At 42.5% G+C, this 15,621-nt stretch overlaps 1 protein-coding gene across 1 annotated transcript in view; it reads right to left on the minus strand.

Annotated features, from left to right (window-relative positions):
* TIAM1 (TIAM Rac1 associated GEF 1) overlaps positions 1-15,621 on the minus strand; it is a 269,436-nt gene that overhangs the window by 2,898 nt on the left and 250,917 nt on the right. Inside the window, exons 22-26 of the mRNA XM_059921431.1 lie at positions 12,609-12,717; positions 8,853-8,911; positions 7,850-7,952; positions 5,310-5,397; positions 3,180-3,352 (exon numbers count right to left, since the gene is read on the minus strand). Of these exons, the coding sequence (XP_059777414.1) occupies positions 3,180-3,352; positions 5,310-5,397; positions 7,850-7,952; positions 8,853-8,911; positions 12,609-12,717 (532 nt within the window). The remainder of the gene's footprint in view (positions 1-3,179; positions 3,353-5,309; positions 5,398-7,849; positions 7,953-8,852; positions 8,912-12,608; positions 12,718-15,621) is intronic.

A 15,621-nucleotide genomic window follows, 5' to 3' on the forward strand; every position in this document is an offset into this window, starting at 1 on the left:
ATCTCCCGGGGCTGTCCTAGAGTCATTTAGCTGGACTAAATCTCTAGTAAGGATGGAGGAGGCCTCTAGAGTTTCATTGTCTTTGCAGAAATCACCATGATATATCAAGCAGGGAAAAACACTGGTCCAAGTTATATTGCTTTCTAGAAAACTGAATGTAACATTTCTTGAGGATCTGCAGGTACCTTAAGGGCACAGCATTGTTTTTGGAGAAGCTACAGAAAGAGTGGGTCTCAGAGATATTAAGTCCCCTTTCTGACAAAGCCCCATGTGAACTTGAGGCTAAAGCAAATATGAGCCTTAGTCCCTCCTGTCTCTGTTCTGTGTATCCCCAATTTCTCTTCTACAAAGCAATTAAACTACCAGTGGCGGAGTGGAAGGAGAAATAAATAATACAACACCCAAGCAGCTGATTAACAAAGTGCTAGATAAAGTGACTAAGAGTTAAGAAAAACAAATCTTTGAATTCATTCTTTCACCCTACTGCCCTCTAGGAAGCCAGTATTATGAAAAACAAACAAAAGACACCACCCAATCAAGCAAACAATCACTCACACACACACACACACACACACACACACACACACACGACACATGGAAACGCTGCCGCTTCTCCCTCGATACTGAAATGTACCATGGGCTTTCCAGTGGGAGGGAGGCGCCTAGACACCACTTAGGAGCTACTTTCCTGAAATCTAAGCCTGAAAAACCATTAAACTGCTTCAGTGCTGCTAGAAGTAAGGTGACTATTCATAATTACTGCCAAATGCAGCCTTGGCTTCAAATACAGCAGGTACAAGGTCAGTGAGCTGGACAGTGGTCTAAATCGGCTCCCGCTCTGACCATCCTCTGTCTCAGACCCCTGTGCTTCCATCATCATTCCTGAGTGTTCTATCATCTTAAAGCATGGAGTGAACAGACGCCACTCTCACTCAAGGAGGGGAATGAAAATCATTTCCAGGAAAAATGGAAAAAAGAAAGAATTAAAAAAAAAACAATACTACTACTACTACTACTACTACTACTACTAGTATTACTCCACTGGAAAGAAGCAGAAATTACTGTTCAATTTTATCTCAGTACCACCAGAGTGGAGCCTGGCTCTCTCCAATCACTCTATTAGAATTACCTCAATTCCAAATTGGGATATTGGAAATATTTGTCAATGATGTGCAGGTTTAAGTATTTAGGAGTAAAGTATGCTAATGTCTGTATTCTAGAAATGTGTCAAAAGTAAGATGAGTTGATGGATGACAGATGAATAAATATGTGACAATGAAAATATAAAAAATATTACAGACAGTAGGTATGAATGTATACAATTCTTTCATTTGTTCTATATGCCTGAAAATTTTCATAAGAAAACGTTGGAAAAACAAAAAAAATGTGTAGTTAGGTTACTGGCAGACATAAAGTGCTTTTAGACTAAGGGAGACTGGCTATTTGCCTTTACTGAGCAAAAAGAGAAATAAACTAGCTGGGTATTCATGACAATGCATAATGAAGTGTAAGAATAACCCAGCCAGCCTTACGGGGTTCCAGGAGACAATCTTTGATTCGAGTATTTCCACTGTTCACTATTAAGACTGATTAGCTAGTGCTGTGCTGACCCACTCCAACACCATTTTTAAATCATCTAATTTGAAGATTCTGACGATAGTGAGGCGCTTCAAAAGCAGAGTGATAAAAGACTTTCCTTCAGCCAAAAGTGAGCCATCAAGCAAAAAATCTTCCCATCAGCCAAAGCCAACAGGCTCTGACATCAAGGCTCTCTCTCTTGATATTCAAGATGATGGGGTAGGTTGTAGCAACTTTGTTTTCTTCCCAGAGGGATCTCAGCAGGAAAACTTCTGAGTGTCCTACGGACTAAAAATGCTTAGTTTCAAAGTGGATGCAGCTCTGACTTTAGGTTCATCGATTAACAACAGAAACCTGACCAATGACAGGTGGGGTTTCCTGAGGTTGGGACACATATTCCCAATCCTAATTAAATATATGTGGCAAGTAAAAGGAACAAATGAGACAATTCCAAGGTGAAATTCTCTGCTGTGAGCTCTAAAGGGATGAGAAAGCTTTTTATATGAGGACTCCATGAGAAATTGTGGATAGGGAAGTATGCATGACACTGGTGAGCCCAGAAGAGTACTGGGGGTTCACCATACCATGTTTTCAGTAAACACTTATCAACTGATTGGAGAATAGATATAAGATAACTAGCCCCTTAACATTAGTTAAATTAAAGTACTTAAAGAGTATAATACACTCTGTCAGGGTTATGTCTATGAAAACCTTCAACCATTCACAGTACCATACCTGCCTCTTCAACACAACTGAGAACAGGTGGAAAATTCTTTAGAACAGAGATCAGAAGCCTTTCTGGCAAATGCAAAGGAACCCTCTTTTATTGGAATCTTCCCTGAAAAATTCTGGACTGCCTCTTAAAGGAGTGATAAAAATTGTTAATGTCTTGATGTCATTAATACCTAAGTGTTATGAAACTATCTTTCTTCCTAGATAGACTTTAATGCCATTTATAGGTAGTAGTATTGATCTTTACTGCTTAAAGGTGGTAGAATAAGTCCTAAAAGAATATTTACCCTGGGACCACTTGAACTCCAGATTCCTCTTTTCTAATAGCAGCTAAAGGCTTCCCCAAATGAACACGGAAGCTAAAAATAGAGTTGCAGGCCCAAGGTGAGGGTAAAATCTGATGGGTCATCTGGTCTACCAAACATGGCCTCCTTACTGAAAACAGGCATGGCTGTGTTTCTCGAGGACAAAGCCACCATGTTCTCAGAATGGTGGGCTGTGACTTTGCTGAGACATCACACACTGCTTTTTGCTGGACAAAGCTGGCTGTCATGCAAAGCAGCAACTCTCATTCGGCAAGCGGGCTAAGACAGCCCCTCCAGAAAGAGAATGCGCTCACTTCCCAGCTTGGCAAATGAGAGGGGAGCTCACCAGCCAGAAGGAGGAGGGCAGCGAAGGGAAAGCTTGAGGGAGGGCAAGAGGCTTAAACCAAGGGAGGGAGGCAAGGGCCGGGAACCTCACACCAGGGAAGAATGTACTCCAGCGTTAGCCCCCGCAAGGCCACGTCTTAAGTCTTTCTCAATGAGGACGTCAGTTCTACAGTGGAGTGGGGATGACAGGGATCTTGAACGTCTGAATCCCCACAGTACCTGCCCTGCTCATGGCTGGCCTGGCCCCTTTCAGCGCACACAATCGTTTTCCTCCAAAAGGGACATATTGCTGGGACGAGGGAAGGCTTTCGGTCTTCAGGAGCTGTCTTCTGTGCTTATCACGCAGGATGGAATGCACAGCCTTCAAGAAATCCTTTCTGCTCTCTGGGGAGCTATGAAAAGAAGATTTACACCTGTTAGGGAAACAGCACTTAACACATGATGGAACTTCTGATGTTATCAGGTGCAGCCAAACAAACATCCCTGAGGACCAAAGGTTAAAGACTGAGGCCACGACTCCAATTTCACTGCCGAGCAGCAGTGTTTTCATTGCTGGAGATAAAGAACACGTATTCCTTTCCCTTTATGCTTTGTGATTCATCTCCTGCAGCCAATTTGGGACCGAGCAGCCCATAAATGAATAGATTGATGTAGAGATGGATTTTGCACCACAAAGTTGCCAGATTCTGCTCTTGGTACTTAAGGCAGAGCCTTTCATTCTAAAATGTTTTACAGACAAAGGAACCACAAGATTCTTGCTGCTCTGCAGCGCACTTGGAAACTGATGTCCCAACATCCTTAGTTTCCTCTGAGTTGGATATCAATGCCTGTTAAATATCAACACCTTCCATGACACACTTCAACATGTAAATATTAAAGCTACATTGTTAAGAACTGGAAAATCTTCCCAACTTCCAATTTGCACGATAAAAAAAGTACTTCTTAGGTCAGTTATTTTTCTTGTTAAGTTCTTAATAGTTTTACCCAGGCAAGTTTTAGCTGGCATTCCTTATTAACAATGAATATGGCATCTCTACGGGCGGGCTCATTGGACCCTGTGGATTTATCAACAAAGTCGTAAGCAGATGAGCCTAAAATAGACGGTAAAGATGGTGCTAAACCACGTGTAGATTATCTGAAAAAAATTTCAATTCTAGTTCCAACAGCTTCCTGGGATCTGGATTTATTGATCCCTGTCACCCAACACCCAACAAAGAGGCAATGCAGAAACACACAACATGGGCTTTGAAGTCAAACCCACTGAGTTTGAACTCAGTATTCATTTGCTATAAGGTTTTAGCAAAGTACCCTCTGTGAGCCTTGGCGCCCCATTTGTCAAATGGAATAACAGCACCTCAGTCTGACTAAGTGAAGTAATGCATGTCAGGTGTTCAGCATAGTTCATGCTTGGTAAATGTGCCTTCTTACTGTATCAGCAGCCACGTTACAAAACATTACTAACAACCATGAAATATTGATTCCGTTGAGTTTTTATTGTGTGTGTGGGCAACCCATAGTATACTACCCACGGTGTGGGGTATTGGGTAAGTACTGAATAAATTACTAAGCACCTATGATAAAATTAAAGCATCATGGAGTACAGATCATATTTAAAGCCAAATGTATCAGAATGCTGGCTGTTGGCACCATCCAGCCTGGTGTCTTTAGGCCAAAAATAAGAGAGAGAGAGAGAATTGGCTGCACTTGAGAAACGTACAATTCTCAAATTCTTAATGACAGAGCCCAAAAAGGAGGAAGAAGAAGAGGAGGAGCGGGGAATGGTGAGAAGAGGGAAAGAAGAAGTAAGTGGAAGCCCACATCATAAGTTCAGCTTCCACTCCAGATCCGTAGGAGAACCTGAGTCACTTGAGCCAGCCTCCCTAGGTTGAAGTTTCCCTACACGATGAGGAATCCCAGCAAGACTGCACACACCCTCACCTGCTCCCAGGTGACTCTCCATCTGATGCACCTCAGAGATGTTACAGTACAAATGATGCGCCCAAACACCAAAACAAAACATGACACAACCATGTCCTTCTAACCCACCAAGTGTACATATAGGAAGAAAGCCCTCGTTTGAAGGTCGAATATATACGTGAAAATTCCGATTTCCTTTTAGAAAGATATTAACCAGGTTACTGTCTACATTCTGATAAAATTAGTTTAGTTTATCCAATTACTGTTACTTGATTAAGTGTTAAATACTTTCTCAAGTGCACAAGAAAAAGGATGCAGCTTCTAGGGATGCACAAGCTGGTCTGCAGAAGCCAGAGGGGTTGGGGACACCAAGCACAGTCACATCCCTTCCCTCTGGGCGGCACCTCCCACACTTCACGGCTCCGGGCTCACCTGCAGCACAGGTGGAAGACCCTCTCCGGCCTCCCTTCAGACTCCGATTTTACGTGGACAATTTCACACACAGCATTTGCTTCTGCGTCTAGAGAAATTAAAACAAGGATGAATGAGAGTATGTTTCAAAGAGATTTATCTGCATTTTTACAAAAGCATTTCCCATGCTTTGGTGTAGGATTAAACAGAGCAGAGCCACATAAGACCAAAGAAACTTCATTCCTATCCTGTGATCTCAAGAGACAAGATGATTGAGAACTTAATGGGCGTGAAGAAAAAGAATGCTTGGAAAATTACCAGTTGCTAAAATCTCCTTCTGGATGGTCTAAAAGGACAATCAGTCAATCATATTGATGGAAAAACTGACCCTTTTAGCTGCACAGCCCGTTGGGCTGAACTATTTTAATTAAGTGATTAGTTGTTTTGGCAACAGTTGGACTAGACAGAGCCCAAGATTCCAGTGCTGATTTCATCAGGCCAGTGATATAAAGAGGCAGGCCCTTGCCATCTGTAGCACAGCCTTCCCCCTGAGCAACTGGGACTAGTGCCCTGGACAAGCTTGTCCTGGGAACGAATGGGGCTCGTCTTTCTCAGCCTGCCCACAGCAGCCAACCTGAAGGAAGCCAGAATGGTACACTGAGAAAGTGAGAAACAGTTATATTTAGAAATAACTTCTAAGTCTTTCAGTGCCTGAACATCACATTATTTTGCCACGTTATTCATTTATTAGTGTTTATGAAAGAAACAATTCACTGCAGACCTCAAGACTGCACACTGTAAAGTCTCATCCTTACCTAATGGTTCAAAACCCTAGTTACAAACCCTCATCGTGCCCACATTATTTAACCAACCAGTACCCATATGCAGAGAGTTTCACAGGTTTTCCCAAACGAAGACGAAATCTAGAAATTTCCATCTTCTGATTCTCATATCCACTGGAATTTATTTCATAACAAGAGATGTGTTGGCTAGTCTTTGTCAGTCCATTAAAATAAACTTTTATCTTGATTTTAAACTTGATTTGAATGAAAAACCGAGGGTGGGAACGGAATATCATCTTCACAAAGATGGCTTTGTTTTCCAAACTTAAATTCTTCATGTATTTAAGTCCTCAATGAAGGCAAAATTCCTGGCTGAGGAGCCTTTGCGGTTTGTTATAAGCATACGCTGTCCTATTTATAAACCAGGCACAAGGAAACATATGAACTAGATAATCCACAATCTAAGATTGCAAAGTAAGACAATGCTAGTGTTTAAGTGCCCAAACCTCAAAATATTATTATAGCTGTTTGTAGACCTGTGATTTACAGGGGCCTGAAAATTCATGTGTAAATCAATTTTACAAATCAAATCAAAGCTAAAAAGGCACGAGGGTCCTCTGGGCCAGAAGGTTGGACAGAAACCTTCTTAAGGCAAATAATCATCCCCAGTACATTTGCCAGATGTGGTTTCTGCATTTGAGTTTTCCTCCTGCAATGCAAAACAACTGAGAAGGAAGTGGCATCTAGTTTAACTTGGGTGGGTAACTGGAGGTTTCCCAAATACTGCAGAAGGTTCTTCCTCATGACACTGGACTAGGAAAGAGTTGGTTCTATAAGGATTAGAGCCAATTTTATGGCTCATGGAGGTGACAAGTGAAAACGGGGAGAAAATGAGTGACACCAACCGGACATGAAGAACTTAACACTCATGCCAGATGCCAGAAACACAAAAGAGAAATACAGATCCACTGTGCACCTGCAGAGGTCCACTTCCACGGCCCCTCTTACAACCAGAAAGCTGTACCTGCTGTCCAAATGGGACGGGAATAGGTGTGTCCCAAGAGTTTCCACTTGACCCCAAAGCTGCTCCTTCTCAGGTGTGCCCGGGAGAACCATTGCTGATTGCTCCTCCCTAAAACAGCCTCAAATTAAGTCCTGGATGGGGCCTCCAAGTCATAGCAATATTGCTATTCTTAGTCAATACCGTTCTGACATTCACTTCTCTTCTCATGCGCTAAAGCATCAACTAATCATCTTAGCAAGTACATTCAACACTACCTAACAACTTGCCTCACGGCTACTTGGGTCACAGAAAAAGAACTGACATTTCATGCTGATAAAAAGATAAAGATTTGTAATGCTTCAGGAAGAAAGAATGTATTCAATGGCTTTTTTTGTGCTTTGGGTGGTCTTTTTCGGTCTCCCAGTTAAAAGGCAAGTGAGTTATTTACATGGGCTTTGTCTGCTCATGGTCACAAAGATTCTTCCCAGAAGTACAAGACTCATTGCTACTTAGATGTGAGTCACTGTAATATTATTAATATATATAACAGAATGAATAGAATTCCTTGGAACAATATTAAAGGCACTACCTCCATTCACTTAGTTCATTCATTTAATAAACAGCTGGGTAAATAAGAGGCAATGGAGAGACTGAGGGAAAGGAGACTTAAGCACAGAAGAAAAAAGATGGTAGGGTGGTTAGAACCAAGAGTGTGGATTCAGAAAAACAATTCATACATACACAGAAATATGTACCCAACATGTTTCAGAGTTTACCTGCACTTGCCAAAGCTCGAACCTGCAAAGCTTCGGTAGGAATCATGTGTCGAAACCGGAAGGGGTCCCAGTCCTCGTAAATTGAAAGCCTGTGAGATCCTACCTGCAGGAAGAGAAGGAACTAGGTGCATGAGAACTCTGTGCTGAGCCCGGACCAGACCCGCACACACTTTCTAAACCAGTGATGCTGCAGATATAGAGAACAGACTTGTGGTTGCCAAGGGGGAGGGGTATGGGGGAGGGAAGGACCGCGAATTTGGGGTTAGCAGATGTAAACTATTATATAGAGAATGGAGAAACAACAAGGGCCTACTGTAGAGCACAGGGAACTCTATTCAATATCCTGTGATAAACCATAATGGAATAGAATAACAAAAGGAACGTCTACATGTGTATAACTGAGTCACTCTGCTGTACAGCAGAGACTGGCACAACACTATAAATCAACTATACTTCAATAAAATAATAAAATTTTAAAAATATGTCATTAAAACTAAAACACTTTTTAAAAATTTAAAAAACAAATCAATTGTTTTAATTTTCAAAAAAAACCCCAACAAGAACAACAACAAAGCAGTGATGCTGGAACCCCGGGTCACTCCCCCATGTGCACTTTTATTCACCCAGCAGCAAGCCAGAGGCCATGTGACAAATCTGCTGAGGGTGCGCAAATAAGCAGGCAAAAGAGAGACAAAGGAAGAAAGAGAAAAGGGATCCCAAAACAAGCACAGAGGGGCAGGAGGAACAGGGAATGGATAAAAATAGTATTAGGAAGGTAGGTTCTGGCCATGGTAGGCCCAATAGCTATTTACTTTCATGCTCTAAACGGGAGTCTGCCTGCAGGAAGGCAGGATGGGCAATTTCCTTAAGTCCTCAGCAACACTTAAAAAAAATCATAAAACACTCATGCCTGACAAAGGTGCAGAATTACAATTATGCAGATACAACTGAGAAACAGTAAGGGAGATACTTTGAAACTATGGGGTGAAATAAGAAGTCTTACAAGTTTCCTCTTCTGTTTGGAACCATCTTTATACACAAGGACCACAGCAGTTTTGAAGACTGGAAAAACATAAAATGAAGGCAGTTATGGCACATAAGGGGTTGGGTTTTCCCCTTCACTGCAATAACTCGTGGTAACAAACACTACCGTTATGAAGAGGACAGACAGTTCCCATGAATCAGCCCCCATTCCACCCTCCACTCACTCAGCACATCTGAGAGACGCAAAAACCTGTTAAGACAAAATTTTCCAGGTCCCAGATAAACAGAGAAAGCCTAAAGAGATGGAAATAAACCCTCCTGCCCCACTGGAAACTTTTGGGTAAAATATATTTTCACTATGGTATCAATTCAAGCTTAAAACTTCAGCTTATACACATTTAACAAAAATGTACTAGTTCAGCAGCTGAAGGAACAATACAAACATCAATAATAATAACGTTTAAGGTAATTTATATTTATGCAAATTAAGCTAATACTACATACACGCAGAGTGTTCCTAATTCAGGAAATGTAATTCATCTTTTTTGACCTCAATAAATAAAAATGAGTTTATGAAGTAGAATGCAATTCTACTTTTTTCCAAACAGGATGAATCACAATAAACTATTTAGAAGCAGGGAGTATGTAGTTTTATTCTTATATTCTTTGGGGGTGGGGGAAGATACAATGGAGTTGTGCATAATCTTCCATAGAATTCCTTAAACAATGCCAAGCACGTTCAGCACTCAGCGATTCTGACTCCCTCTGGAGAGGAAAGAAGAATTGGTGTCCAGAACGACAAGAAGGGTGACCCCAGCCCATCCTTGGCTCCCTGTATCAGGGTCTCCATCTCCCTTCACCCTCTGACCCCAAGGCATAGCAGGGACCCCATTAGTCACATGGCAGCTGGAGGGGGCACACCTGGTGTACCAGACACACAATTACAGGGAATTCTCAGGGACAGCCCCCCCACCCCAGGCTCCCAGGCCCTCTGCAGACTAACCCAACGTGTCTGGTTCATTCTTTATCCTACTTAGTTAGGATGGGTCAGGCTCCCTTTGTGTAAGACCGCAGGAAAAGAAGCTTTCGGGTACAAAGAAGCAGACCCCAGCCACTGGGTCTGAGCTGTCACACAGCACCTGACTTCGTAAAAATCCCAGAGGACAGACTGAGAGGTTCCCACTGACCCCAGGAGGCGGCCCTCTGTCCTTACCATGAAGCCTTCAGAAATCAGTGTCCAGGACAGCAGGTCCCTTTAAAATGGAGGGAGCTCCACTGCAGGAGAGGGGGAGGTTGCCAGTGAACTTGGTCTCAGAAGACCCAGCACCTCACTGGGACCAGAGCTCAATAAGGTTGTTGCCGTGACTCTAAGAAGGCGACTGGTCTGCCTCAGTTTACCTGGACCATCTAGGGTCACAGCGGTAGGGCCAGAGTGGACCTCAGTCTGGGCTACGAGCATTTCCGCCTTGATCCCTCCCTGATCCGCAGCCGACTGTCACTCAGTTGACTCCAAGTGCTGCCCATCCCTTCAGACACGGCCTTGATGTCCAAACCTCCCGGCTGCCCTGACCAGCCTAAAACACTCTCTCGATATCCCCCCCAAAGGTGAACATCTAACACCCTTTAAGGCCGAAACCTAAACAAACTATTTCTTTTCTTCTTTTAAAGGTGGTGATCATCAGCCCTGAGTACAAACTAGCTGTCCTGGGAGTAAAACATCAAGGTGCTGGGTGGGCAGCCGGTCAACTTTGTTTTCGGAAGAAAGCAGCACTATTTCCTGAGATCAGAGCAACGGAAACAAGACAACCACGGTTTAACCCCAAAGCTGCTTGTTCAATGGTAATTAAGTTACTTCCCTCACAGCGACTCTTCCTTGTTTCAAAACACATTTCTAAGGCTCTGTTAGTTCTGCTTGCTACTTAAAAATCACACCGAAACTGCCAAACATGTCACATTTTAAGGACTGGGAATCCATAAATAACCTCATTACGATGACGACAGCCTGCCTGGAGCCACACACACACATTGCCCCCCAAACCTCAAAACTGGCATTTTCCTGAACCCTTTCTATCACAGGTTGGCAAACTAGGGCCTGCCTGTTTCCGCACAACCCACCAATACTAGTGCCCATTTGTTTACATACTGTCTACGGCTGCGTCTGGCTACTTATGGCCTCTTGGTCTGTGAAGCCTAAAATATTTACTATGTGGCCTTTTATAGAATACGTTTGCCAACCTCCTACTTTATCCCAGTCAAAGGATTTTCTTATTCTAAATCTGTTTATTTCTAACTATAGGAAATATGTAAAATTCAGGAGACAGGCATGAAAAATCCCAATGTTGAACTCTGGAATGGTTCATCAATAGCCCAGCATCAGAAAGAGGGAGAGAGATGGTTTGGATTATTTCCTTCAGAATCCTACATCCCATAAATGACCTACTCAGAAGCATCAGAAAGCTCCCAGACCTCTCCAAGAAGAAATTGCCGTATAAGAAATGCAACTGTTAATGATGGGAAAAACAAAAAAAGCAAAACAAATAGTATCCCTCCCCCTGCCAAAAATACCCACTACTATCAAAAACCACCAGCATGTCAAAATACCCCTCTGTATATCATATTTAGTCACGTTTTTCCTTCACATTTATATGCTCCTTTATTATTTTTAATGAAATGGCATCAACAGCTACAGTGGCTCTTTGGAATCTTTAGGAATATCACTAAGGTTTTCAATGAAAGCTGAGTCATCTAATTAGGAAGTCCAATAAATCTTTGTATTAAATACTCTGATTTTTATATCACTAGGATGTTCCATTTGGGAATGCACCGTTCACATCGTAAAAGAAAAAAAGAGTTCAGTTAAAGAAGCAGTAAGCAGCAATACCCTCCCTCTTCTGCCCCCAGAAAGATAAGGTAAGGAAGGAGAACGGAAATACTAGACTTCCTTTATACTATGTTCCTGCCCATGCATCTTCTAGTGGGAGGCTAGGAAAAGACACAACCTAAAACAAAAGCATGAACACTGATCACTGATCATGACTGATCGTTTTATACCCAGGAATAACACTGCACGCCGTACAAGCATTTACACACAACAATGAGCCATATTTCCTGGATATGTACAGTGCCCAGTGCACTAACCCATAGTTTTTCTCACTCAAAAAGCATTTCACAATACAACCACATGAGGTTTCTAATTGCAGCAACTGCATCCATCAGAACTGGCTTATTGGAAAATTAATCATTCACAAACATCACTACTTTCGCTGGTATTAGCCACGATGTGATTGAGAAGCACCTCGTAACTAATCAAGGCACCCAGTGATGCCACAACAGGTGAGGTGAGAATCATGCCCTGAATCCTGGCATCACACAGAGCCACACAGAGTTGGGAAGAGAATAAAAGGACTGGGGAGCTCAGAAACAGAGACAGTTTTGTCTTGATTTTTCACTTGATTTTTCCTTGGTTTATTATTAACTCATTATTTTGAAAAGATATTCAGAGCAGCAGCTTAAAAAAAAATCTTTTCCTGCCCATATGTCTATACCTGGGGGAGATCTGAACAGTCATTCCCTCCCTCTTGGCCACATTCGTCATACTTAGCTGGAAGGTTTAATTTAGTATCTGTGACATGTTGGTGGCCACAGCAGGAAGACAATGCAGATAACTGTAATTAACTATATTTTAATAAATTGTGTCTTGGAAAAGAAATGTTAACTTACTGCGAAAAATAAGTCAGCCTCCCTCTTCCCCTCCAAACCTTCTCGTGACACATACCAAAAGCTGCCAATTCGGGCTCCTTTTTCCACTTTCCCAGCGAGGCCGGCGGGTTTGGCCAGATCACAGTGGTATGCAAAAGCAGGTCCCCCATGCTCAGATCTGCAACCTGAAATCCAGGGCAAAACTTACTGGGCGATGTTAAAAACACTCAGATATTCATGACATTTTAAAATTCGACAGGCTGGGGTCAATTCAACTTCAAGAAAATAATGTCTCTAAATAATGTCTCTCACTTGGTCAACTTTTTTTCCCTTATCCTGTTTGCCTATCAGAATTTCAAGAATAAGGTGGCCAAAAGGTACAAATCGGGCCTCTGGAATTCACACGCAGTAAACCTGTCAAAATTGATGAACAAAATTGGAGAGGGTTTGTGTTCAAATGGAGAGTTATCTAAGGAGAACAAATGGCTGTCAACAACAAATTTCCAGCCCAGGAAACTGCAGACGTTGCCACCTGTGAGTTTAAATCCCTTTGGAGCCAGGGTCTTCTGGGAAGCAGTGGAATCAATTATTTCTTCTTCTTCCGACTCATTTTAAGGAAGATTTCATTTCACTTTAGAGGAGGGAAAAGAAGCCAACTGAGGAGTTGGGAGATTGTTTTTTAAGCTTGTGCAAATGTGAGCTCTGGGATCTGTAGAAACCATGAGGTCTAGTGTTGCGTCCTCGAAGGTCAAATGCTAAACCATCTCAGATGGACAGGTTCCTCTTCTTCTTGTAGAGACATGATGATCCTGAGATTCCACTGGTGTCTACACCTCACAATAGTCATGTGTGCCTTTTTCACTGGAGTCCTTGGCCCACTTCCAAGTCTATCAAAATCCCATCCTCCCACCCACTCAGCATCCTAATCACAGGCGAAAGGATCATCTGGTCTCTCAATGTGCTCCCTGTGCAAACATGTCAGACCACAAGGCTTTGCAGAAATCAGAGTCCCCGGTCCATCCCACTAGGAAACACCGTAAATTGTTAGGAGGGTCTCCCTCTAGTACGCCTCCCTGAAGCACCCGCCCACCAGCCTCTCACTTCTGCTCTGCGTCCACAGAAACCAAGCCCGAGTGCTTCTTCCTCAAAGCAGCAATTTGAATATTTGAAAACTTGATGTTGAGCTTCAAGGACAAATGGCTCTGGGTTGTTTTTTTTTTGCTGCTTTTGATCTGACTGGGTTTCTAGATACAACAGCTGCCGAGCAGCCCTCCACGGAGCATGGTGCCATTTGACGCTGCCCTTCTCAAGCCACCAGGCCAGGCTACAGTGCTGGAGATGGGGCTCCAGCAGTACAGAATACAGTGGTATTGCTGCCACTATAATGATTGGGATCATTATAATAATTAATCATTACTCTAATTATTATTGAGCAATATTATTAGTAGTACCATCAGTGGTTAAAAACATTAAGCAACTGTATTACTTTGTACGTATTAAGTAACTAGTCAACCAAACACCCAGGCGAGTATCCACTAAGGGAACTATATTGTCTCCACTACCCATGCCCCACACACCACAGAGGAGTGGTTATATACATAAGTCAAATTCCTTGGTACCATTCTGGTCCACAGCCTTAGAGGGAATGTCTTTAAAAGTGATTAAATGCCATATGATCCACCAATCCCACTCCTGGGCATATATCCAGACAAAACTATAATTCAAAAAGATACATGCAACCCTATGTTCATTGCAGTGTTATTTACTGATGTAATAGCCAGGACATAGAAACAACCTAAATGTCCATCAACAGATGAATGGATAAAGAAGATGTGGTACATATATACAATGGAATACTACTCAGCCATAAAAAAAGAACAAAACAATGTCATTTGCAGTAGCATGGATGGAACTAGAGATTATCATACTAACTAAAATAAGTCAGAAAGAGATAGACAAATACCATATGATACCACCTATATGTGGAATCTAAAATATGACACAAATTAACTTATCTATGAAACAGAAACAGACTCACAGACATAGAGAACAGACTTGTAGTTGCCAAGGGGAGTGGGAGAATGGAGTAGGAGTTGGGGGTTAGCAGATGCAAATTAGGATATATAGGATGGATAAACAGCAAGGTCCTACTGTATAGCACAGGGAACTATATCCAATATCCTGTGATAAACCACAATGGAAAAGAATATTTAAAAAGAATGTATGTGTATAACTGATTCCCTTTGCTGTATAGCAGAAATTAACACAACATTGTAAATCGACTATACTTCAATTTAAAAAAAGTGATTAAAGATCACTGGAGTAGATCATTGCCTAAACTCTACTTCCTCCCTCTATGTATCTGCACCTTCCACCATGTGATTTTCTAGTACTTCCCACTAGACTAGGCTAAGCCCCAAAGTCTTTGGGCTTGGCCATATGAGTTGGGCCATGCACTTGGTATCAAAAGTTTCCACCAGCCCTCATAAGCTTCCGCCTTCCAGCCATGGAAAGGACATGCTCAAGACAATCACTGCTGCTTCAGCCTGGATCCTAGAACGAAGAGACATGGCACACTCTGAGACCTAAGCTCTGAAGCTCACCAAGACAAGCCAAAGCCCAGCTGACCCACACCCTGTGAGTGAAATACAAGTATTTGCTGTCGTGAACACTAAGATTTTTAGTTCTTTGTTACCTGGTAAAAACAGGCTGATACAGTCCCAGTGCACATGGTTCCTCTCTCTTGACAAGTTTCCACGCTGTAAATGTAATAAGGGGGTCAGAGCTGCTCCCTCTGGCCAACAGCCTCTCCCCTGGCCTTCCACTGGTCCCCTTCCAAACAGCCTATCAAAACTCTGAGACTGAGTTCTGCTACAAGGCCTCTACCCCAGCAAGGACTGGGATTCCTTGCTGAGTCAGGCTTTCCGAGCCCTTCTTTTAAGGGGAAATGCCCTCCTTGGCCCTTTTCTTCCTCTGACCTAAGCAAAAGGGATGCTTGCTCTGTGTGGTCCAGCCCAACTCCCTAGAGTTTAACATGGGGTAGGGACTGAAGGTCCAGCTTCATCATAAACTGTTTCTTTGTCCTCTGT

Source organism: Balaenoptera ricei, chromosome 4 (assembly GCF_028023285.1).
Source record: "Balaenoptera ricei isolate mBalRic1 chromosome 4, mBalRic1.hap2, whole genome shotgun sequence".
NCBI lineage: Eukaryota > Metazoa > Chordata > Mammalia > Artiodactyla > Balaenopteridae > Balaenoptera > Balaenoptera ricei.